The sequence below is a fragment of the Anoplolepis gracilipes genome, chromosome 16, assembly GCF_047496725.1.
Source record: "Anoplolepis gracilipes chromosome 16, ASM4749672v1, whole genome shotgun sequence".
Taxonomy (NCBI): Eukaryota; Metazoa; Arthropoda; class Insecta; order Hymenoptera; family Formicidae; genus Anoplolepis; species Anoplolepis gracilipes.
The window spans coordinates 6,356,922-6,382,855 of NC_132985.1; the positions used below are offsets into that span (position 1 = coordinate 6,356,922).

General features: G+C 31.3%; 1 protein-coding gene across 2 annotated transcripts in view; it reads right to left on the reverse strand.

Annotated features, from left to right (window-relative positions):
* The window catches only part of LOC140674815 (semaphorin-1A), a 221,552-nt gene that overhangs the window by 173,230 nt on the left and 22,388 nt on the right, over window positions 1–25,934 (reverse strand). For both annotated transcript variants that reach the window (XM_072908635.1, XM_072908632.1), the window contains exon 2: window positions 5,479–5,659. In XM_072908635.1, the coding sequence (XP_072764736.1) occupies window positions 5,479–5,575 (97 nt within the window). In that variant the 5' untranslated portion in view covers window positions 5,576–5,659. The remainder of the gene's footprint in view (window positions 1–5,478; window positions 5,660–25,934) is intronic.

Consider the following 25,934-nt stretch of genomic DNA (forward strand, 5'->3'; position numbering starts at 1 on the left):
CGGATCGCCGACGGGTATCCGACTAGAATATCAGGAGCTATCGTTTACGGTACATTTACGCTACTTAGCAAACTTCCAGCTCAAAGCCCAAATACACCCCTACATGCAATGTATATCCAAGGAACGTCGGAAGAATAATTCAAACTTTGGCCCAATCGGCACGGTTGCAAGCGGATATATACCGAGTGGAGAAATGCGATTGTTACAAAGGTGCGAGCTGGTTCTTTTTTTTAAGAGTGCACGTGAATTTAGCGAGCACAGTGTATATGGCAGAGTACACAGACTCTCTCGAACACAGACGTAGGTTGTTGTTGTCGCGATCTCGAGGAGCTTAACAAAGTTCTTTCAAGCCCTAACGAGCTTACTCTTGACGAGAGCCGGTCAAGTGTACGGCTTCCGTCGTAGCAAATGATTAATCTACGTAACCCGCCCCGAGATATTACTTACATTCCGATCGTATGTACGCAGTTAAACCGGGGTGTCTTTTTCCCCGAAGGTAAGAAGTGGAGAAAATTTACATTACCGCGCGAGTCTTTTATGCAAGACGTTGTGTAAACGATTTAATATTCACTAGATGAATATTTTTCACAGCGACGCATCATCATGTCTAGATGTTGATTGATAGAGCGATTCTCTGCAGGTGATGCATGTACATGGTGCTTTACTCGAGAAAATAAGAGGATAAAGTAAGACGGTTAAACAAATCACGTGTCTCTCTAAACTCAATATTTTCAAGCGAAACTCGCATATACATAAAAAAAATCACTTCATGCAACCTGATATCGTATATTGACGATAAAAGAAGTAATTAATCGTTGTCAGTAAATTGCTTGAGCTCATTACAACAAAATCTATATCTATTGAAATTTTAGAAAAAAAATGTCCTAAAATCCTCCAGGTATTTTTTGTTCAAAATTCTAGAAAAAAAAGAATAATTAAAAAATTTTTTGGTGTCATTTTCTAAAATAAATTCTTTTTATTATACTCATGTTTTTAAAGCCACTTAAGTTTCAAGTGCTAGATTGAGCAAATATACTAAAAAACTGGATAGTTTTCGTTAAGATTAAATATTTTTCATAACTTTCATAACATTTTTATTTTTTAACGCTCAAAATTAAAATTAAGAATATGTACTGCATATTCTATATTTTATCAAGACATTGAACCTGATATATAAACAAAGATGGATACATATTATTATTTAAACAGTATAAAACCAAAATTATTAGAATTTTCTTTTTAATTTTTCGAGTCTTAATAAAATGAGAATTCCCTAATTTTTATAGGTATAAAAAATTCCCTGAGAATTCCAGATTTTTCATGTTTTTCCAGGAATATACAAATGTATATGTATATTTAAAAAAAAAAAAAAAACAAGATTATCTTGATGATATTATTTTATTGCACTTGTAAATATATTAACAAATTATTATCGATAAGAATATTTTTAATATTTTAATATTTTAAATATCCATTTATCTCATCACTTTTCGTGCGAGTAAGATATTAAAAATTAAAATATAATCATTCGATAAAGACAGCAGTTTTTTTTTTTTTTTTTTTTTTTTCTTTGTGTAACAAAGACAATCCCAATTTATTCGACAGCGAACATAATCGAAGACGACGCACAGGTAGTGAAATTTTCGGTGAAAATTCCTCGAGGCATTTTCCTGACATTTGTGACGCCTAGTGTATGTACATCGCGCGAGAGAGCGTTCAATTTCATCTGGATCTGCCAACTATGTATGTGTATGCATGCATGCATGCATGTATGTATGTAAACCCCTCCCCCCTCCCCCTCCCCCGCTCCTTTAACCGTAATTGAATACTCAATAGGATTTACCAAAGCGGGCCGCGGCGTCGCGTCGCGGCGTGGACGCGCCGATCGACAGGACACACGCCAATATTTGATCCGCGTCAAAAGCTCCGAGAGAGGCGAATCCACCACCACCACCACCACCACCACCACCACCACCATCGGCGGCGGATTTCCAACGGTCGTTAACCCCCGCCGTCCTGTGTTGTGTGTCTCGTCGCCGCAACGTGCGAGCCGCTCTCTCTCTCTCTCTCTCTCCCTCTCTCTCTCTCTCTCTCTCTCTTTCTCTCTCTACCTTCTGGTCGAGTAAACTTCCGAAAAGCCGTCATCCCCGATTTGACGGAAATTATCGATTGTATCTTTGTTTACGACGCGTGCGACCAGCTGAGAACGTTGACAATCTATGTGATATGTTGTTTTTTTTTTCGATAGGAATAAATTCTCACGGTCAAGCCTGGCTGTCTCTCTTTCTCTCTCTCTCTGTTAACATTTTATTGCAAAGCAATAAGTAACGCATAGTCGTAACGTATTGTACGTAAACATAAATCTTTTATTTTTACTTGAAAGCGTGAGCGTGTCGAGAGCGAAATTCTGTCAAACATTAAAATCTAGTTAAAAATCATTATTAAAAATCACATTCAGCTCTTTTTCGGGGAAAATTCTTTTCATAAAATTTCTAAATTGAATCACATAATAAAATTTAAATAATGCATTGTAAGAGTGTATCATATTTGATCACGAGCGTAATATTTGCTCTGCAGCTCATAATGAGATACCGAAAATATTTCTCCCCGAAAAAATATAAAAAGTAAAAGTGTAATCAATTGAAAAAAAATTGTAATTAAATTTAAAATTATATATATATATAAACTAGTACGTTTTCAATTAATTGCAGTTGAAATTCGCGTCAATAGATAGTTTGAAAAAAATATTTAATACTAAAAAACTTCTGAGCCGTTAAAAATTTTGAGCAGCCTTGTGCTCATGCTTGTGTAACATCGCGTCTATGTTTAGCTTTATCGGTCTATCCGTTTTGAGGTATGTTCGCACGTTCCACGAGACAACCAAATCCACAGGTGTGATCGAAAGGGTGCTCACATCGCGCGGAAGTGCCTTTGAATTGGTAGGGGTCAGCCCGTTGTGACAACTCGCTGAATACGCCGTCAGAGGCAGGTATGAAAGTCGTCGTCGACTGCATATCCGGCGCATACGTACAATGCGACCACTCTCGAAAGGGCAGAATGTCCGCCCTGGATCGTCCTGGGCGATCCAGAAGACGACGACCATTTTCCGTCGCCGTCCGTTTCACATAATTTTTCCCATCCCCCCTCCACGAAATTTTCCTAGGAAAATTAAGTCGCGGGTTAACCAGTTGGAGATTGCTTAGCGTGATAAACGACCACCGAGTAGATAGTGTTCTTATCTACACTATCCTGCCTCCCTCTCCCCTCAGTTCACTTCAACCAATTTTTTTCAAGCACTCCACCAGAGAAAGAGAGAGAGAAAGAGACGCACACTTTGAATAAATTTAAGGGACTTTTTCGTGGATGTCGAGAAATTGGGGATCAAGATTATTTCATACATCTTGTAACCTTGTGAAATATAAAGTGTAACCGAATTGAGAAAAGTGTTCAGTGTTCTATATAAAATCCAAATTATTATTCATAATAATATAAAATAAAATAAAATAAAAATTACGTATCACAAAAGTTACAGAATTTGATTCTCAAAAATCATTTTTTTACAAACATTAATATTTAACTTTTAATAAATTATATTTAACTTATAATAAATTATATTTAACTTATAATAAATTTATTGATAATTAACAAATTAATCGATAACTAAACTTTTATAATTGAATTTAATAATTGATAATAAATTGATTACTTTATAAAAAAAAATTCTGTAAAAAATAAAAATCTATTTGAAAAATAAAAACCAGAAATACACTCGCAACATTTTGTCAATAATATAAGAGTGTAAAATCGTAAAACGTTTTTAACAGAATAGAAAATGATCCTCTGCCATAAATAATAGCGCGTGATAAATTCGCGATTGATCTGTGAGATGTGACTCTATCCGACGCTCTTCCATTTGATTAGATTAATTTTAATTGAACGCCTATGTATATATCCTAAAAGGCTGGGTTCTGTCAATTTGCTAACTCGATAAATCTATAAAATAGCGAGGTGAAAGTGTGGCTACATTTTATTAAATTCCGTCTCGCAAAAGGCTATTGTGTAGCATCGCGTCGCGCCAAATTTAGTAATGGATCATTATTGAATCTTGTATAGCGAAGGTGCGAATATTGAAATTTACCTAATTACTTTTACCAACGGCGCGATGGATCCACCATACTTTTATTTCATTAAAATACGATACTGATGATTTTGCATAAAAACGGAAAATGTTATTACACGCGGTATTACAAATGGAGAGAGTACATTCCGACAAAAACATTTTATTAAAATATTTTGGTGTAAAATTATTTCGAACAAATACGAGAGATGCAAATAAATAACTTGTAGTGTTAAATATCCAAATTACATACGTAATATAATTTTCATTTTTGTGATTATATTAGCATACAATTAAACTTTCATCAATTAGAGCACAATTTTGTAACATAATGTTGAAAAGATACTATATATATATATATATATATATATATATATATATATTATTAAATATGAGAATTTAATTATCAATAAAAATGTAATATCGAAAATTAAATATTAATGTGTGTAAAAAATAACGTTCAATCAAAATCAATCTTATTATGTTATATATTTAATGCTAAATAAATTTCTTATTTGTATTTTTTTTTAACTTCTAATCACGTGATTTTTATCGTCTGTTATTTAGCAAATTAAAACCATGATATTAAGATAAGTATGTCAAATCTGTGTATTGTTTGTCAAAAAATATTTGAGTGAGCTTAATTCTCTAGTGCAGTTACTTTCATTTCATATAATTTTTCTTGGATTGAAAATATTAGATAGAACTCTCTTAAAGTAGCATCTTTTATTTTTCGTCGCGTCTTTCTATTGAATAGTTTCGGTACTAAAACGAGGATAGAACAGTAAATTAGTAACTAAATAGCACTTAATTCCACGATAGTTTCCAATCCAATTTACCGCGGTTAAAGTACCAGTTTACCGGAGATTATCTTGTGGTAGGTATTGAGACTAATAATGGTAACTAACTATCAAAAGCATATTACCTAATTATCATTTCTAAGGTCAATATTATCGTGTAAAAAGATATTAAAAAATTATCAAGCACACGTAGAAAGTAAATGCATAAATTTTTTGCTTTTTTGAATCTATTATTACTTAAATATTATTAAAAATAAATATATTTTAAAAATATAAAATCTTCTCTATAACTTTCTAATATTTTTTCTATCAATTTCTCAATCAATTTTTTTTTTTTTGACGTAGCATTAAGGTTTGAAAAAGTAAGCTCAGCTCTTTGTATTTGTCAACCATTTAAAATCTTCATTCATTGTTACAGGACATTTTCGAATAAAGACTTAAGCAAGCAAAATTTGAACATCCAGCAATGAATGCAGTTTTAAATGTGAATATAAATCAAGCACCGACTGTGCTTAATTAAAACATTGTAATAGACGAATGTTCTGCTTAAATATTACTCACGATGTTTGATGTGCAGTCTAGGAATGGGGTCCTGCGGCCAAGCCACATTTTGCGCGACTAAGCTGATTAGAGCCAAAATTTGCAGCGACGCACTCATCCTGGAAACAAATGGCCCTGCAGGATGTCCGACAAATCAACGGTAACTTTCACGCTTCATCATCGCCACCACCGATCGACATTCCTGCAATTATATAACATAACCAATCTGTAATTTTATTATCACAAAAAGAGAACATTATATAATATACAATATAATAAACAAAGAATATTATGTTATTAATAAAATAACAAAATTATTTTTATATACATATTTTTTTTTATGTGTGTATGTATATTAAAAAAATATAATTGTGAATAAACAAAATTGAAACGATTCCATTTTTATTTCTATAGAAATCTTACATGTTGCTAAATTAAATAAATAATGCAGAGAAAAATAATAATGATGAAATTGTTCAATCGTCGTTACAAATTGTCCATAAGTGGATTAAAAATATTTTTTCCAATATTTATATGATCACCTTTATATATTCTTTTAACGGTGAAGCAATTTTGTTTTTAAATTATTGTTTATATTAACATTATCATATTACCATATTTTCGTACGAATGCGTTACAGAATCCAAGATAATACATTACTTTGAGAAAATTGAGTTCACCAGCGTATGCACGATGTACCGTACTCGTGTACTGGGTACTCCAAATTGGACGCATATATTCTTTACAGAAGAGCGAAGAAGGAAGAAGAAGAAGAAGAGGGAGGAACTGGTTTTTTGTCCTTTTTTTTTCTGGGCGCGCGCGCGCGCGCGCAAAACTTGTATATGCATATCTTCTTGTAGAAGAAAACTACTACTTGGAATAAGTAAGGACGAGGGAGGATAAAAGGCTAACGAAGGAACGGTAGGCGACCACCGACTGCAACGACGACGATGAAGAAGACGACAATGTTATGCATTATGCAGAGAGGTCGCCAGCTCGAGTTTCTATTTGTCCTGGGGCCGTGTATACTGTCGTCTTCCTACCTCGAATACCTTCAAGATTAAACGTAGAGTATCGAATACGTATATATATAAGGTGTTTATAAAACATGCGGTCCAAGTTCCGTATGGGATATCTATTTAAATCGTGTAGAAAAATTCCCTCATCTCCCAGGTATTTTTCTACAAAATTCCAGAATATTTTCAACATTTTTTGCTGCAATTTTTCTCAAATAAATTTTTTTATTGTATTTTTCGCGTTTCCCAAGTCTTTTCACTCGAAGGAAGGAACAAGGCAAATAAGCCACTTAAGTTTCACGTGCTTTTACAAATGTACTGAAAAAAATTGAATAGTTTTCGTTAAGATACAGTATTTTTAACTTTTATAATTTTAATTTTTTTATCACTACTTACACATTAAAATAAAGAATATTTATTGCATATTCGATATTTTGTTAAAACATTGAATATATAAACAGAGATAGATATATGTATATTTATTTACAGTATAAAAGCAAAATAATTATGATATAATAATATTAAATAATAAGATAATTATTAATTTAAATAAAAAGAGAATTTTTTTAATTTCATGAAAATTCTCCCAGTATAAAAAATTTCCCTGAAAATGTTTTTCCAAGAAATATACACCCTGTCCATATTATATTAAAATATAGTTATATGAACTAAAAAAAATTACTTTTATATCAAAATGTATTTAAAATTATTTCTTAATGTTTTCAGTCACTAACTGTCAGCCACGTAATCTGCCTGAGAAGGATCAGTTTAATCATTGTGGCCTTATTCGTTGAATAAGATTAATATATAAAGTAAATATAACGAATTGCATGATTTCCCCAGCGAAGCTAAAAGTTATTAGTGTCTAATAATAAATATAAAAAGTCAATAAAAGTCTGAATTGCATGTAAAAATTATAAGTAACGCTGACAAAGATTGTATGTCATGTACGATGTACCATTCCTAGAGATTAAAAAATTATACAATTTAATAATAAAAATTGATTTTCTCACACAATAATTTGCAATACAAATATTTAAAGGAATATTTGGTACAATTGTTAGCTTGATAAATGATCAAGAACACTTGTATATAAATGTCTAATAAAATTATTCATTTTTCTATACCGTTTTTCTACCTTTTTTCCACGAAATGTCCGTGAAAATAAACAAAGCAAGATTCTAACGTTTAATAACACTTGCGTCAATTATAAACATCAATTTACTTAAGGATGTTTAGCACCTACAATCGGAGCAAAAAGTAGTCGAAACTGACGAATATATACTTTTCTCATATATCTTAATATATGATTATTATAAAAATTGCATAAAATCTTATTATTTATTCATAGCTAGAGTGTAGAAATGTATTTTCAAACTTGTGTTGCTTTTTTTCGGAGAATTTTCGTGTTTCTTAAATTATAATGAGAAACTTTTATCATTGACGACACCTCGATTTCAACATTACAGCACAAAATTTGAATGATAAAAATAAAAGAATTTACTCATACAGAGTAATTTAAAATGTCAGAATAAAAATTATAATAGTGAATAATGACAAAATATAGAAGATTTTGAACTATTTCTTTGATAAATTTAATAATTTGTCATTTCTCTGAGAAGAAAGAAATGTGACAACATGGTAATTTTTCATAAGTTGGTCAAATTACAAATTGACATTTGAGGCCTAGTCGCTTCTCGCTTACACGTTTGTATATAGAGGCTTCTTCAGATGAAAGATAAATTATTTAAAATGTCAAAAGAAGGCTCAGCTGAATGCTATGTTGCCACGTTTTCACAATAAATAATATGTCATCTCGGATAATAAGACGAAATTGAGAAAATTATATTCAATATCTTTTGAACTCAGTCAGTACTTGACCAAAATTATGTGATCAAATATTTCCTCTATATTTAAACTATACTTTTGCAAATTTTGAATAAATTCCTATTATTATTTCTATCTATTTTAGCTCTTAAATCAACATGATCACAGGTTTTTTATAACATAGAAAATCTGTAATCATATCAATTTAACGCCTAAAAAGGACAGAAATAATTATATTTATACTTATTTATATAAATAATTATATTTATAATTATATTAATACTTTTACTTAGAATTAGATCCACAAAATAATTATATTTATAATAATATCGACGGGTAAATTCATTGGAAATTAAAATCCTTATAACTTTTGATTGCTTCAGTGAATCAACTCTAGGTTTTTTTATAAGTCTCTGAACACGTATCAGAACAATCTGTGCAATTTGATTAAATTCCTATATTTTAAAAAATAGGTAGTAAACACCCTTAAGCAACACAATGTAAGCAATCAGCATCCTCGGTGATCAAAACTGACAATAGTTGCGTATAACGTTATTAAAGTATTGATTAATCTCGAGCAATTGATTCGCGATACAATTGTATCGCGTTTCCAATACGACGACAAAGCGGCGCATTATTACATTGACATCTGACACATGAGAAATTCATGATCACTTTGCGGCAACAAAGCTGCGCGACCGCTCTCGAGCGATCTAATAAAATCAGATCGTGAATCACGTTGGGAGAGCGGGAAATGAAAAAAGAACGTTTCGCTCCACGGATTCGTCGTGATGTTTGCCGTGATGTTTGCAGAAGCGAGAGAGCACACGCCTTCTCTCTAGGCGTGGCTCGCCCTACTTTCGCGAGATACAAGAGAGACGAGTTGCAGATCGAGAGAGTCACTTCCCTTCCGTTGCAACGTTTCCTCGTCGCAGCAGCAGCAGCAGCAGCAGCAGCAGCAGCAGCAGCAGCAGAAGTCGCTCTTCGATTCCACGCACACCCCGAAAATGAGACTTTCTCTTACATTAGACGGAACGCCAACTCCATCCGCGCGTTTACAAACAACGGGAAAAGCCCTCGGTTCTCGGATCACCGGATGCTCTCTCGCTATGTGTGCGAAGAAAGAGATCTAATTTTCCGCATCTCGCGAATACGGACGGCACGGTATAAGATACGGATGTGTGATGTGATTGCAGACGTAGAATTCGCAAAGAAGAACGAACGCGTGATTATAATTTCTAATTTCACGAGTCGACATTATTAAATCTCCATCGCGGAATAAAAATCATATTGATCATCATAAAATTACGCCAATTTGCGGTTTGATGAATCAAATCTCAAAAATTGATAAACCAAGCGCTAATGGAGACGTTAAGGTTTTTCATTCCGAGAATACGGAATGCAACAGCGTTTAACACTTTCGCTGCTAATTAATATTGTATTCAATTACAGCTTTACATATCTATATATTTGTATATCTTATTTATATTTATATATCTGAAATCTTTCAGGATAGACTATCTGCGAACAAATAAATAAATGAACACACTGACATCTAAAATATTTATGCAAATAAAACTTCTTTCGATATAATTAATCGGTTTTATTTATAGAAAAATTTTCATCTAATTTTTTCTACACAAAATTAGAGATTTCATTATTTAAATATTAATATTTTACATAATTAAATTTTATATTTTAAGTTTACTGTTATTTTATAGTTGCCTATTTCGCTTTACAATTGATTGTTTAAACTTGTTTAATTTACTATCGTTATTATTACATTCTTGACAACAACATAATTTACGAAATACACGAATGTAGTAAACATCAAACTTTAGCAGGCAGAGATAATTATTGTAAATATAGGACATTGATAAACATCAGAATATGTATAACCACCAAGCTCACAATCAGTCAAATAATCATTTGCTAAATAATCTCCCAATATGTTCCCATGTAACAACACATCGATTTTGTGTTGCGTGTTAATCCCTACATTTAGAATTTACTCATTCGATTTGCTGCCAACATGTATGCCAATTTTTCCGCTAATTATTAGAAATGACAAAAACGAAAAGCGAAAGCAGAGAATTTACAGGCCGCGAAACAAAATATAAAATTTGAATGAGTGCCATATTTCAATAATGCTCACTTTTTCTATTTTTTTTTTTCTTTTTTTTTTTTTTAATATGCATATGTGGGCTGTGACATCAAGCAAGATTCACGACGTCCTCGAAGGGACATAAAGCGAGCAAGAAATATAGCATATATTTATGTATATATGCGAAATGGCGAAAAAGCGAGCCGCGAAAGATGCGGGGCGTGAGCCTCTCGTGGGTAAAACTTCCACCGACACATCCCCCTGGAAATGGTGAACGTGAGCGTTGTAACCGGGCCCCCAGTTTAATTATCCATGCGCTTTGTGCGCGTGTATATGGTATATATATATATATATATATATATATATATATATATATATATATATATATATACACCTACCTCCAACGAGAGCAACGGCAATGGCACAAATGGCGGTATGAGCGTGATTGCTCGGACCGTAGATAGTTCTGGCGCGATTACACTCCGTTCAACAAGCCGGCGATCAAAGTAAAAAGCAACCCGGCCCGGCCCGTCTTGCGTGAATCGCGCGCGCGCGCGATTTCCAACGAAAATCCTAACTGAAAATTCGAGCTAAAATCCTAAAGGATTTCTCGAAAGCATTTACCCCTTTGTTTGCCCGTTTGTTTGTTTGTTGCAGCAACAAAGACGCGCTTCGTCGCTTATTCCTGCCGGCAGAAACGAACGCGCACCCCCTCCGGGACGCGACGACATTTTCCTCATTGAAAAGATAATTTTTTGCTTTTTTTTTTTTTTTTTTTTTTTCAATTTAAAAATAACGTTTATACATCGTTAAATGTCGTAATTGTAATATAAAGAATTTTAATTAAAAGTTTTAATTAAAAGTTTATAATGGTTATTTTGGTTTATATTGTCTAAAAATATATTTCGTATTAATACCTCGAACTTTCAAAATTGTTAAAAAGCATTGTACACAAAATTTGTGCAGAAACATTGTTATGTATAAAACTATTTAAAGTCAGAAAAAAATATAGAAAACAATAATAGCCACTCTGTTTACATTTGAAAATCTTTGGAAAAATATAAAATTTTATTAACAATATGCAATAATTTTATTACATATTATTATTGTATTATTGTATTATTATATAAAATAATTTTTTAAAATGATTAAAATCGTTATTCTTATATAATAAAATTTTCATCATAAAAATAAAACATTAAATAATAAATTAACAGAAAATAAATGATTTAATTCATCCAAAAATAAATACTTGGTTTCTCAATTGTTTGATTTAAAAAAAAACAGATTTTAACAAAATATTTTTTAACAATCTTTTTAAGTATATTTATATATATTTATTATAATAATATTTAAAAAAGTATTAAAAATTTAATATTAAAATTTTTCAAATTGTAGAAAGATATATTTAAGTTTTCATAGAGAATAAATTATTTCAATGTTCAATGAGAAAGAGAAAGAGAAGAAAAGTGAAGAAAATTTTGTTCTATCTGCTGAAATAAATTATTTACTCGGTAAATTTTCTCTTCTTTTTCTCTTTCTCTCTCTCTCTTTAACGTATCCCTCTCATCCTCTTATCTGTTTTCGTCTCATAACTTGGGTCAATCTCGTCCCCAAGTCTAGTTCTCTCGATTTTTGCGCTTCCGGCAAATTTTCACATTCGCAAAAATTGCTACTTCTGATTTGAACGAGTCGTTGGAAAAGTGGAAAAGTTTCTTTTCATTCTTGTGCTCTACGCTAAAAGGGCGGAGAGACATTGAAGCTGCCAGCAGCGGAAAATGGTACGATCGAACGTACGGTCCGATGTCGAAATGCAGATAATAATCTACATAAAGTTAATTCTCGCGTGACTAGGATTTCAAGATGTAGTTGGATATAACTAAATTCATATCGGCATTTGATATTCCACTAAATTGCCGTTAAACTGGAACTCCTCGACCAATTCAAGTTTGATTTTCCGAAATATCTAACGGATAACTTAACTGTTGACATATAAAATAAATAGTTAAAGCATATAAAACAAATATGTTTTATTTTGCTAAACAGAGGTATTTAGAGGCCAAGTTCTATTATAAGACACAAAAACTTTTTGCAGAGGCTGTCCCATCGTGTGGCTTCACTGACCTAAGTCACCAAAGACCCAGATTCTTAGTCACTGCGAATGACTAGTTATATATAACTTATGCTTTTTATTTATTGAATTTACTTTCATTTATATATATAACTATCTCATAAAATGCAAAGACTGTTATATATGTACATGTAATTTAAATTATTGTAGTATATATTTAGTTACATAAGTGGGACAAAGAGAGAAAATAGTTCAAATAAGATTTATCGAAGAATATAATCTCTGTTTAATGAATAAAAGGTACTCTTGCGTTATTAATTTACTCTGATTAAACTTCAAAGTTAAATTTTAACGAAAATAAAGCTGATTCATACAAAATTAATTAAAACATCTTATATTGTAATTTATTCACAATAGTAAATTTTAAGACTAATAAAGAAAAAAACATACTATATTTAATAATAAAAGATATTAAATTATATAGATAATATTTGGGGATAATATTTGTAACAAATAGTCCATCATCTCTATTCCGTGTACGCTGTTGACTGCAGACTTTTCGTACAATCGTCAAAATATTAACCGATATCGTCAGTTATTGTGCGTCGCGGAAAAGTTCGTATCAACCCGACCTATTTGCATAGTATAAGAAAGGTGCACGATTAACTTATCATATATACCGTTTCAAATTATATTCTCGTTCCAGTTTTCCGTTTCTACCATAGCATTCAACCATGCAAGGAGAAATCATAGAAAGCGAGCACGCTATATCGAGCGAACGCTTTTATTTTCATTTATTTAAAAGTGAAGATTAAAAGACATTAGAATTACATATTGCTCTTGTTTCAAGTTTAAATATTAATTTCTGTGAGAAAAAGTTTGTAGACATTATTCTATGTAAAGTTGTAATAAAGAGTACGTGCTTATTGTATATAGTTATTTATGCAAAAAAGAAAAAAAAAACCATAACTATATATTTCTCATTATTGTAAAATATTAGCTTTCACCTGCAAAATAATAATTTTTTGTAACAACGTTCGCTTCATTCTTGTAACTGTTACATTTCTAATCTTTCTTTATCTTAGAAACGTCACTTCCGTTCCAAATCTCGTTCAAACGTGCACACATTGTAAAGCGAAAAATGGAAAAAAGAAAGACAGAGGAAGAAGTATAAGGAAGGAAAAGATAAGTCTAGTAGTTGAAAGGCGGGCAAAGGAAGCAAAAGATATCCGCGACAGAGCGAATGAATGAGAGACTTCAGTGGTAGAGTCTTTCAGCCAGCAAGTAGGCAATGATTAATAAGTAACGTCGATTTCGTTCAAAGTACGCGCTAGAACTTGAGGGCATCTCTCCACCCGCACCCTCTCGAGTCTCTCGCAGTAATAATCGCACGCAAATAGAATTTCGAGAAATAAATGATAATGATTCGACTTCGAAAAGACAGCAAATCTAAAACAGTATTAATATTCGTGAATAATATTCTCTTTCCGCGTCTGCATTCAATTAATCTTCAACCGAAAATATACATATATATATTAAATAATTATTCCCAATTTAATAGAATATACATAAGTATTATATCTATCTTATATATATATATATATATATATATATATGCATCTAAAATTTCATGGATTCTAAATTTGATAAATTCAGTTTCGCATGAATTATCGAGTCTTTCACCGTGATATTATTTACGGTCCAGAAACATTTGATTTCTCTGTTTCAAACACTGCGAAATTCAAATGGCAACCTTATTTGATTAAAATAAAATTGATCACAAGATGAAAACGTGACATTTAGAAAAAGTATCTGTCATATTTTTTCTTGCCTCTCTAAAGCCATAAAATATTATAATAATTGTATTAAAATGTGAATAATTTTACATCATATTTATACCTTATTAACATTCTTTCTACGTTGCTATTAATAATAAGGATAATGGATAAATTCGTTATCTTCATAGGTAAGTAATTATCAATTAATTTCGGTACAAAGCTTCTCCCAGCGGAAGTTATGCTCAGAAATGAAGTTAATAATATGTCAGCCGATACATCTGTGATATCTCACACTCCGGAACTGCATATTAATATTGTATTACTCCAATTACAAAAACGCATTACAAGCTTCTGGAATTACATTTTATAGACTACTTTTATCTCTATTTCTCTCTTATAATAAAAAAGAAAAAAATAACAATAACTGAAACAACAAGAAATGATAGTTGTAATGGAAATACAAAAATCATATTATGCGCCTATCAAAATAATATTATGCAAATATAGGTAATAATGCAATATAAATTTTTCTGTTTTCTCTGATAAAATGATAAAACTTTTTTACAGAACTAATTCTCTTGAATTCCCTGAATAGTCGCTTCAATGAAAGCGTATGATCGAGAAATAAATAATCGAAATGCAAATTTGCCGTTGATAAAATGTATATAAACAACTTCAAAAATAATTGAAGCATAATTAATTGCTTCGCAAATTGATAAACCTCTTATATTTACAATCAAACTCTCACAACGTGCAGAAGCGTCCGATCCAATTTTCCATATTTACCTCTTCTTCCATTAGAAATAGATACCAAACAGTGTCGAACAACAACATTTATACTAACTCGAGTAATTATGTATTCGCAGAGACAAGTAAACTTATTCGCAAAGTTTTGCATAAGAAATTGTCGTAATCATAATAAAATTTAAACCGTTGGTCGGATATTCTATCGCATAATATGAAACTTATTCAATTTAAGAAACTAATTCATATTACACTTTATTTTATGTTTTATTTTATTCAATTATATTTTATTTTAATTAAATAATATAAAATTTAAACTTGAGTGATTCCAAGAAAATACATAAAGAGTGTGCATTAAAATTTGAAAATGTAAAGGATAAAAGTAAATTTGTTTTGTAAAGTTTAACATTAATTAATTATACAATTTATATTATTACAATTTATATTATATATTTAACTTGTATAAACTTTTTCAGGGTGTATACTCAAATTCTGTCAAAAATTCCCTGAGAATTCCAGGATCTTCCAAGTATTTTTGTTCAAAATTCCAGGTAAAATTTAAAATATTTTTAGATGCAATTTTAAAATAAGCTTATTTATTTTAGCGTATCATTTTTTGACATAAAAAAACATATATTTTAAACAATGTTATAGACATAAACAAAAAATATATATTTTAAGCAGATTTTAAACTTAAAATATTTTCAATTATTATACAAAAATTTTAAAATAAATAACTCTTTGACATTTTTTTAAATTCCCTGAATTCTAACGAAATTTCATGAAAATTCCATGATTTTTCAAGGTATAATAAAATTCCCTGAGAATACCAGATTTTCTAGGTTTTTCCCGGGACATATACATCCTGTTTTTTAATAATTATGTTATCGCAAATGTTAGAATTTTCTTCCCAAAAATCGATAACTATCTCACGTACTTGAAATATTCAGAAAACAAATCAATATTCCGCGGTGAAACGACTATATTGATTGGTACTTATGCTTTCGCGCGGTTTTCGCGAGGTATTTGGTTGAAGTGTGTTTCGAAAACAGAGGGTTACAAAGTCACCGGAGCATCGCAACATCGTGTCAGCAGGATCAAGTGCGATGACAAAGTCAGGAATGCGAACCGCAGGGAAGAGTGATCGTGAACATGGCGGGGGATTTCGAGCGACCAGCCATGCCGGGGGGCCGACTCCTTTCGTGAATGAATATTCAGAAGCGCCCGAGAACTGCGGAGAGCGTGGTCTTCGTGGCCCCGGATGACCTCTCGTAGAAACGGCCAAGTGGTCCAAATCACGGGGAATATTCAGCTTTTGCCCTGGGCAAATTACTTCTATTACATATAACTCGTGTGATCACCACAGTAAGTAGTTATGTCAGCATGAAAATCGAAGTTCTTCCTGCATAAGTCTTTACAAGAGCATTCCCGCTTTTTTTTCCTTATTTTTATACGCGTGAAGTTTCAGGATGTCCAAGTACTCAAAAATCTTGTAAAAAAATTCCCTGAAAATTCCTTTATCTTCCTAGGGGTACTTTATTCAAAATTCTAGGTAAAAAAAAAATATTTTAAAGACTTTTTGATATAACTTCTTTTTTTCTCTGAAATAAATTTTTTTATTGTATGCGTTTTTTCTAATTTTTTATTCATACGTTTCTTAGGTTTCGAGTACTAGATTTATATGTATAATAAATATACTGAAAAAAATTGACTGAGATAAGATTTTAAACCATTTTTCCCTTGCATAAAATTTTCATGTATTTGTTATCAAAAGTTACAAAAAATACGCACTGTATATTCGATATTTTGTAAAGACATTAAATGTATAAACAAAAATAGATGTATATTTATAATGTATTTTAAAGGCATAATTTGCTTGGCCTACTGTTTACAATATGAGAGTAAATTATCAAAAAAATGTTTTAAAAAAATTCCTGAATCCCAATAAAATTCCATGAGAAATTCTTAATTTTTCCATGTATAAAAAAAACCCTTGAGAATTCCAAATTTTCCATGTTTTTCCGAGAGTAGATACCCTGAGTTTATAAAAAGCTACAATAATTTCACACTTTATATATGTATCTTTTTTATCTACAATAAAATATATATATATTTGTTTGAGAAGAATCTAACAACAAGAGTCGAAATTAAACATAGTATTGCAAATACTGCTGCAAATAATACACATATCCATACTTTATATATCATGTCGCACGGAATTATGTTTTTTATTTAATGATATTTATTTTATCATTAAATATTATAAAATATTTAATGGCATTTATCGTTAAATATTATAAAATAAAAAGCGGAAACACTGACGATTAAGAAAACAATATTAATGCAATCAAGATTGCAGGCAATTATAAAGTAATCAATTTCCGTAAATAAAGCAATTATTATCATTTGACAAAAAAAAAAAAAAAAAAAATTATTATTATTTTGACTAAAATTATTAAATGTGTTTTACTTCAAGTCGACAATTTTCAAAATTACCATTTTAGAAGATATATTAAATTATTTAGTTTGTTTACAATGCATTATTTTATACACGAAATACCCTTTGAAAATATTTTATTTTCTAAATAGTTGTTTGTTAAAAGTTTTGCTTTAATTTTAATGGTTCTACTGTGAAAATTTCATACGGACATAAATGTTTCGTCGAAAACTACATTGTTTTCATAAAACTAGAAGACAAAAATTTAAATATCACACAATCATAATAGATATTTTTAAAAAAAGTTTGATACAATCTTGTATACAGATTATATATAAATAATTTATATATTGTGTCAACACAGTTTAAATATTCAATAAGTAACAGGTACTCAAATAAGAAAAAAAAAAAAAAAAAACAGAGAGAGAGAGAGAATACTGTTCAATTATATGTACATAAAACGCCTATCTCAATATTAACAAATAATCACAATTATTTTATTTCATAAAATAATAATAATAATAATAATGATATTATTATAATAATATTAATTTACTTATCGCAAGCAAAGTAGATGAAAATGTAAAGCGATATCGCTTTCAGGTATCCTTTTTTGTAACATCGTAAGGTACTTTGCAGTGATTTCGTTAAGCTCTTCCAAATAATACGTACACACACGCACACACGCAACTAAATCAGCTGAGATCCCCTCAGTACTTTGCAAGCGACATTTTCGATAATCCCGCCGTTCAAATAATCTCCATGTGCGTTCGCGTGGGCGTTTTACAGGCTGGGTCGTTTTCGCTTGTCGTTAGGACTCGGAGATGATGGAGGCGTCGAATGTAGCTGCAGGTTACCACGAGCGTAGCAACTCGAGCCGTAAGGGCTGCATCTCGAATTGCAAAGCTACGGTTGGTTAGAACGTGCGCGGGACAAAATACGATGAACCCACCTACGTGCAAAGTGGTTTCCTCTATCTTAGATTGCCCTATCCTTCCCTATATATAATATATATATATATATATGCATATATACCTATATACGAGAGAACGATTAAATTTACACGATGTATGAACTTTGTGAGAATTTGCGTACCTGTAATAATACTCGCGGGGGAATTTTGGGTGGACAATAAAAAAGAAAACGTACTATCATACGTGCAAGTTATTTCAAGTGTTATAATAAATTTTCCATGGGTTATTTGACAGTAATATTCGAAATAAGATTATGTCAGTCAAGAGTCAACGTGGACGCTTTAGTGACACAAAAATAGTTTTTTTTGTTAATTTATTTTTGCCAGAGATGTGCTAAATAGATTAGTGTAATATTTGATAATAGTTTGTAAATCAATCATCATTTTAAATCGAATATTTGGTAATAGCTACTATGTTTTTTTAATTTTTCTCGTTATGACAATTTGGTAATAGTTAGTATAAATATTTGGTAATACATATCAAATATTTTATTTTTTGTTATCAAAATTTAGTAACAATTATTAAAGTGTAATTGAATAAAGTAAATTTATAGTTCAGATAATTCCATTTAGAGTTTCTTAAATTAAATATTTTGTTCACCCAATTAAAAACTTTTTAGTAATTGATAACACACATTTAGACAGCAATATTTGCCCAAATCATTTTAGTAGCTATTACTAAATTTTAGTGTCTGTTACTTTAAATCCTTTTTTTCAGTGTACCTGTGTAATAATACTCGCGGGGGAATTTTGGGTGGACAATAGAAAAGAAAACGTACTATCATACGTGCAAGTTATTTCACACGTTACAATAAATTTTTCATGGGTTATTTGACAGTAATATTCGAAATAAGATTATGTCAGCCAACGCGAACGCGTGACACAAAAATAGTTTTCTTGTTAATATTTTTTTTTTTTTGTCAGAGATGTGCAAATGAAAATTCAAAAAATGGCATTCCTGTGAAAATGAGTAATTAAATGACGTAAAAAAAAAAAATGTTCTTTTTGCACGCTGGAGGAACTAATTTCGACGAGGGTGTAATCTTGTCCTCCGTGAAAAAAAAAAAAAAAAAAAAAAAAAAGGAAAGAGAGAAAGGAACAAATAGAAAAGAAATTGTGAAAACGGAATTAGGCATGCGATAAAAACGAGCGGACGAGCCTGAAGGAAGGAAAAAACCAGAGGCGTCGAAATTTCGCGCATGTGACAGTACTACACACCTGGGAAATTGCCGAGAATAATGAACAAATGATAATTTAGTGTGATAAAAATTTCTCTCATTTTCAAAATTTGGGACGTGGAAAATTAATCGTCGCGCCATCCCAAGTGTCACGTATCGGCGGCCCAACCGAGAGTTCGACGCAAATATTAGCGAACGCGGAAGACACTTCTTATATAATATGTAATAATGAATAATTTGGGAAAATAGGCGCTTTGAGAAAGAGAAACGTTAACAACGCTCTTGATTTTTCGTCCTACGGGATCGACTCGGTTCACCGGCAGGTGGGAAGCATCTTTATGGTAACAAGAGTACTACTATGTTGATGATGCTCTACGAGAGGGAACGAACCTCCGGACGGCGGAGGTCCATTTGCGGACCGCCGGTAATTTCCTCGGGGAAGAATCCCGGACTGATATAACGAACACGAGCGCCGTTTGCTCGTGCGATTACACACCGTATTTCGGAGCTCGCCAGCCAGTGCCGATTCGCGCGTATAATCGGTGCGATTAATAAAGACTGCCCGGCCTTATAACTGTATAAAATAGCACGGAGTTGCGCGAGGAGGGAACAAGAGTCATGAACGTCGTGAACGAAGACAAAGCGAAAAAGAGATAGCGAATAGCGATACCGTTTATCAGATTACACACCGTGCACGCGTGCGTTCCGTCCGATGACCGCGATGTGATGTACATCACATCGGTAAACTTCCTCAGCTAACAAATAACGTGAATGTACGGAGATATAATTAATAATGAATTTCAATTTTAATATTAAGAGCTAAAATTAATAAATTTTAATTTTAACAGCGAAATTAATAATTGCTCAAAGACTGACAGATATTAAAAGGATGATTTCGGTGAACTTTCGACATATTTTTTTATTTTATTTAAATAATAATAAAATTTAAAGTTATATCGCAACAATAAATATAGTGTTTTAAAGAATGAAAAAGATATCGTGACAAATTAAAAATATATATATGCTTGAATAATTGATACTGATATTTCTAAAATTAAAGAAATTAAGAATGATTCAAAACCAAAGTTATCTATTTTAATTTTAATTCTTAATTTTATGTGTACTTAATATTATTACTACTTTCATTTATTTATTTATTTAAAGTTTAATTTTGCCTATTTTAATCCTACCTCTATACTATCATGTGCATTTTTTCAAGTAATATTAAATATAATAAGTTTAATATTTTATTGTTAGCCTATTCTTTTAGTCTATTTTATAATGAATAATTAATGTAAATATCGTCAAGCACGTAAATATTGTATTTTAGATATCTGATAAAGTTCATTTACTACACAAAAATTACAAATGCAAAACTGAAAGCAATCCACAGCCGCAAGGCACGAATTAAGAAATAAATAATAAATAAGTATACAGATATATGTACGTGTATAAAATCAGATCTGAAAGGTTTTTAAAAAACATCACCGCCGTATAAAAGATTTTTCACAAATAATCCTGTGATCCGTATATACGTTCGTAGATATCAGATTCCATTTTACCATTTTGCTATTATATTATTCGTGTACGTGAGGTCCATACTTTTTCGCCCGTTATACGATCGCGATTAACATTAGCATAGAAATTGGCACTGTATACTGTCAGTAGAATGTGTACGTCGTAAACTTTGCAAACTCGTCGCCGGCAATTTTCGAAATGTAAAGCTAAAACCATTTTCTAAAGTATAACGACGGATGTGAATGAGATGCGCTAAAATTTTCTGCTTTCAATCGACAAGTATTTTCCGGTCGAATAAATATATTCATAATTGATTGAAAATTTCATACAAATGTCACAGACTCGAATTAGAAGTTTCAATATTGTTTCGTTAGAAATTTGCAAATTCTTTACTGCTAATTTCCATGTTGAATGTTTAATAAATGGTATTTTAAAATTTACAGAAATATATACGTGTATTTTAAACACAAAGGTAATTTGTTATATTCTTTTTAATGTTTTTATTAAAACGCGAGCCAAAATATTACAAAAGATTGATAAAGTCTACTAAGCAAGAAATCTCATTATCTCTTTTACTAAAATTTGTAAAATATTTGACGGATTTTTTGAAATCTAAAATGCAAACAGATAAACACAAATATGTATAAAAGCTTCTTGTCAATTACCTTGTCAATTTAGTCAATTCGCGTACCGATACACTTTCGAGCGATATAACAATCGATCCAACTATAATAGATTTAGAAGATTGAACCACTATGGCAGCACATCTGGCAAAGCGATCGAATTTCTGCATTTCTGCATTTCTGTGAAAAAGCGATGCAATTCTATCTACGTACATTTCTTCATTTACCGCGAAAAAAACTATCTCTCAAGATCTCGCGTCTTTATTGTCATCGTCTTGTAACCTGGTTTCTTGTTTGCACCCTCTTCTCTTACCGCACATATTACATTTTAAAATTCATATTATTGCGATAAGCTGGAGGTCGATCCTATTTCGTTCCTCGGTAAAAGCTTAATCTGATAAATGGCCATCAACACGTGCGTTACTTTGTAGTTTTATGGGCATTAAATATCTATAATATGGTATCTTAATTCCACAACTTCGATGAATCAAGAAATTATTCGATTTAAAAAGAAAATTAAGCTTCGACTAAAAAATGTTTTTAATTAGAAATATATATTAAAATTTGAAATTAAATTTTTGAAAAATTGAAACTTATATTTTGCGCGTATATCGGTTTTTAATTTGATTTGAAACTATAATCATATAATAAATTTTATTCAATGTTCCTTATTTTTTATTTATTTATTGTATAAAAACATAACATGATCTGTGGAAAAAATATAATTATCTTAGAACTTTGTTCTTGAAACAATAAAAAAATCCAAGAATATTGTAAATTTTTTCCGCAAAAAAATAAAGCCCTATAATCGCCCTATTTTTTTCAACTAATATTACTATTAAATTTTCTAAAATAATGTCATATATATATATTAAGTTAATTTTTTTAAGCTTGATAAATTCATTACATGTTTCTGTAAGTTGTGCACGTAAAATGTAGTCGTTACAATATGCAACTACTTGCAGTAGTAAATGTAAACATATGGTTATGCGTGTGTAACTATAATATATTGCATCACACGTGGCATAAATTACATGCATCTAAATGATTATAATACAACTCTTTTATGATATGTTTTATTTGAATTGTGTAACCCGCATTGTACACCTGAACAATTTGTTCTAAAAATTTGTTCGGAAAAAAAAAAAAAAAAAAAAAAACGTTGCAACATTTATTATTTCGCACAAATTAAACGAGCGATTATCTCTTGTACAAAGTAATGGAACAAAAAAAAATCTAACATCTCGCTTTTCTTTTTCCCTTATTTCATGTCTAATAATATGTATTATAGAAAAATGTACAGCATATGATTTATCACTTTATCATAAAACACGGTCCCAGGAGAAAGTCCCGTTATCTTATGTCGCATTAAACATATGTGACTACAAACCCATTGCATTATCTAATATGTACATCAGAAAACACCGTCGTTCGTACACACGTCGATGTCTGGTGTGTGCGGGGGGGGGGGAGGGGGCGGCATATGTGTGATGGGAGAGACAGGAAACCCCGTCCGATTCCTTATACTCGCGGGCGATTATCATCGACCTATCCGGTGACGCGTGACATTTAGTGCAAAGCGGAAACACGATTGCGCGACGACGATGTTGCGGAAAATGATGTACTCCCGTCTCGTTCCGGCGTTACACATCAGGATCTCCGGAATAGCTACCGGGGCAATCGAATTTTCATCGCCGCGAAGACGAGCTTTGAATATTCATACGGTCGGACGAAACCTCGTGTACACCCGGTACTTCGCGCACGTAACTCCCTTCTCTCCCGCCCCCCTCCCCCACGCACCCCCCTTCCAAAGCGTTGTGTGCGTTACCCTGCATAGATCACACGTGCGGGAGCTCGGGCACCTTCCCGCCAGCTGAATTTAAACTGAGGGTTGCATGATCGCTCGAGGCTGCATCGGGGCAAATCGAATATTCGAAGGAAAAAAAAAAAGAGGTTGCGTCGCATGACATATTGTCTGCGGCAAAATAAATTTCCACGTAAATGGTTTTATTCAAAAAAAAAAAAAAAAAAAAAAAAAGCAACAATTAGATACATCAAACCGGGGCAAGTGGCAAAAACTAAATTGTATTACAAATTATCATAATATTATATCTGTTTTCAAATTTTAATTCTTTTTTTTTTTTTAATTACTCACACTTGTGTGGCAGTCACATCAATTTAGCAGCTATTTTTTTTATTAATAAATATGAAAAGAAAAGAATCTCACGAGAGTGATTAAAAAAATCTCTGGAGATTTAAAAAGAATAAAAAAAATTTGTCTGAACGCCAAAATTGTTAAAACAATAATAACAAAAAAAAAAAAAAAAAAAAATGAGATCGGTCATTTCTCAACAATTATTCATTGTCAATAAATTAGAAATTTGAAACACTATAATTAATTATTACATACGCGAGAAACGATATGTAAGAGACTATCGTGCGACTGACCTCAGAGTTCCGTTGAAGGTAAAAGTGAAGTGAGAGAGAAAGAGAGAGATTCACACATATGTATATGCGCATTCGCAAGTGGATTATGAGTGAATACACGCACGCAAGCATCAGCCATTTTTCATTGCACGGCATTTTACATATGCGTATACTTGCAGTATGCGCGACGCATGTAGCTGTTAAAGCGAGAGAATGAGAAAAAAACTAAGGGCAAAAATAGAAGAGGAAAAAGAACGGAGAAGAAAGCGAAACAGAGAGAAAGAGAGAGAGAGAGAGAATAAACGGAGGGCATCGTTACTCGACACGTTGAATAGAGGGCTCACTTTAGGAAGAGCCGAACGAGTGTGCACGGAATTGAGGGTAGCACTGCCAGCTGGCGTTCTGTGTGTACAGGGTGCATATATACATATATACAGAGTGTGCCTTATAAAAAGCGGGACATCAATAATAGAGGGACTGCAACGAATTCGACGATTATTTTCGCTTGGGAGCGATTTCTCGGTGACACGTTTATTTAAATCTTGATATAACGAAGATTTTTAATTAATCTGTTGATATGTCGATGGAAAATTAATTTGAAAAAAAGGATTTAGTTACTACGAAAACTAAATCTGTTGAAATTTTTTAAATATTTAATATTATACATAATATTTATATAATCTCTTCGACAAAATCTTCGCGTGAAATATAATTTAATCGCGAAAAATTGTTCAAAAATATATATTCTCGGTATTAATACTCTTATTCTTCGCGAAAATCCTCATGTAAAGTAGATTCCAAATTTTTGCTCAACTCCCTTCGAATTTTTGAATATTTATACAATAGATTATTTCGCTTCTGTCAACAGTGAAATGCTTTCATTCAACCGAATTTTATTCTCGTATTATTATACCATTAAGTGACTTGTTCATTGCGTTTATATTCAAAAATTAAAGAATAAACAGTGAAATCCTAAAGCATTCTATGTATGCGCATGTTTTACTATAACAGGTAGAGATGAAAGATTAAAAGCCAGCTGACAAAGAGAAACAAGGGCATACATGAATGAGGATGAGAAAAACGGAAGAAATACTGCAGAAAAATTCAGAGATTCAGAGAATATCTATGCGTTCACAATTTATATTTTTATATTTATATATACAGATATATTTTAATTCTTATTTCTCTTTTTTCCATAAAAAAATTTCTTTTCTCTCTCTCTCTCTCTCTCTCTCTCTCTCTCTCTCTCTCTCTCTCTTAAAATATATATATAATCTACCGACAATTATACAATTACGTCAGAATGACTTGACTGTCAAATTTGCTACTCATTTCTTGCTTCAAGTTAAATATTACATCTTGAATATTATATATGTATATGTGTGTGTATAAAACACGAATCAACTGTACGGAACTTGAATGAGATATGTGGGAGGTTAACGGCACCGTAATGTATGGCAGACTTCCATCATTTTGTAAATTCATGTATTTTACATTGAAAGGTAAGTCTATATTAGACTGTAACTGAGTGCAACTATTCGCGTTGCACTTTGTCAGCTACAAGTTTCAGAGCTACTAGATTTGGTTAATATAGTTTAAAGTCGTTTTTGATCGTTTAAATCTGGCAATAAAATTATCTTTTAATATTATATTTTAATATTAATATTATATAAATATATATATATTATAATTTAATATTATATAGGTTGTAACGAAGGGAAAATTCTTTCTTCTCCTTATAATAAATAAATAAATAAATAAATATTTATTGCAAATGTCTC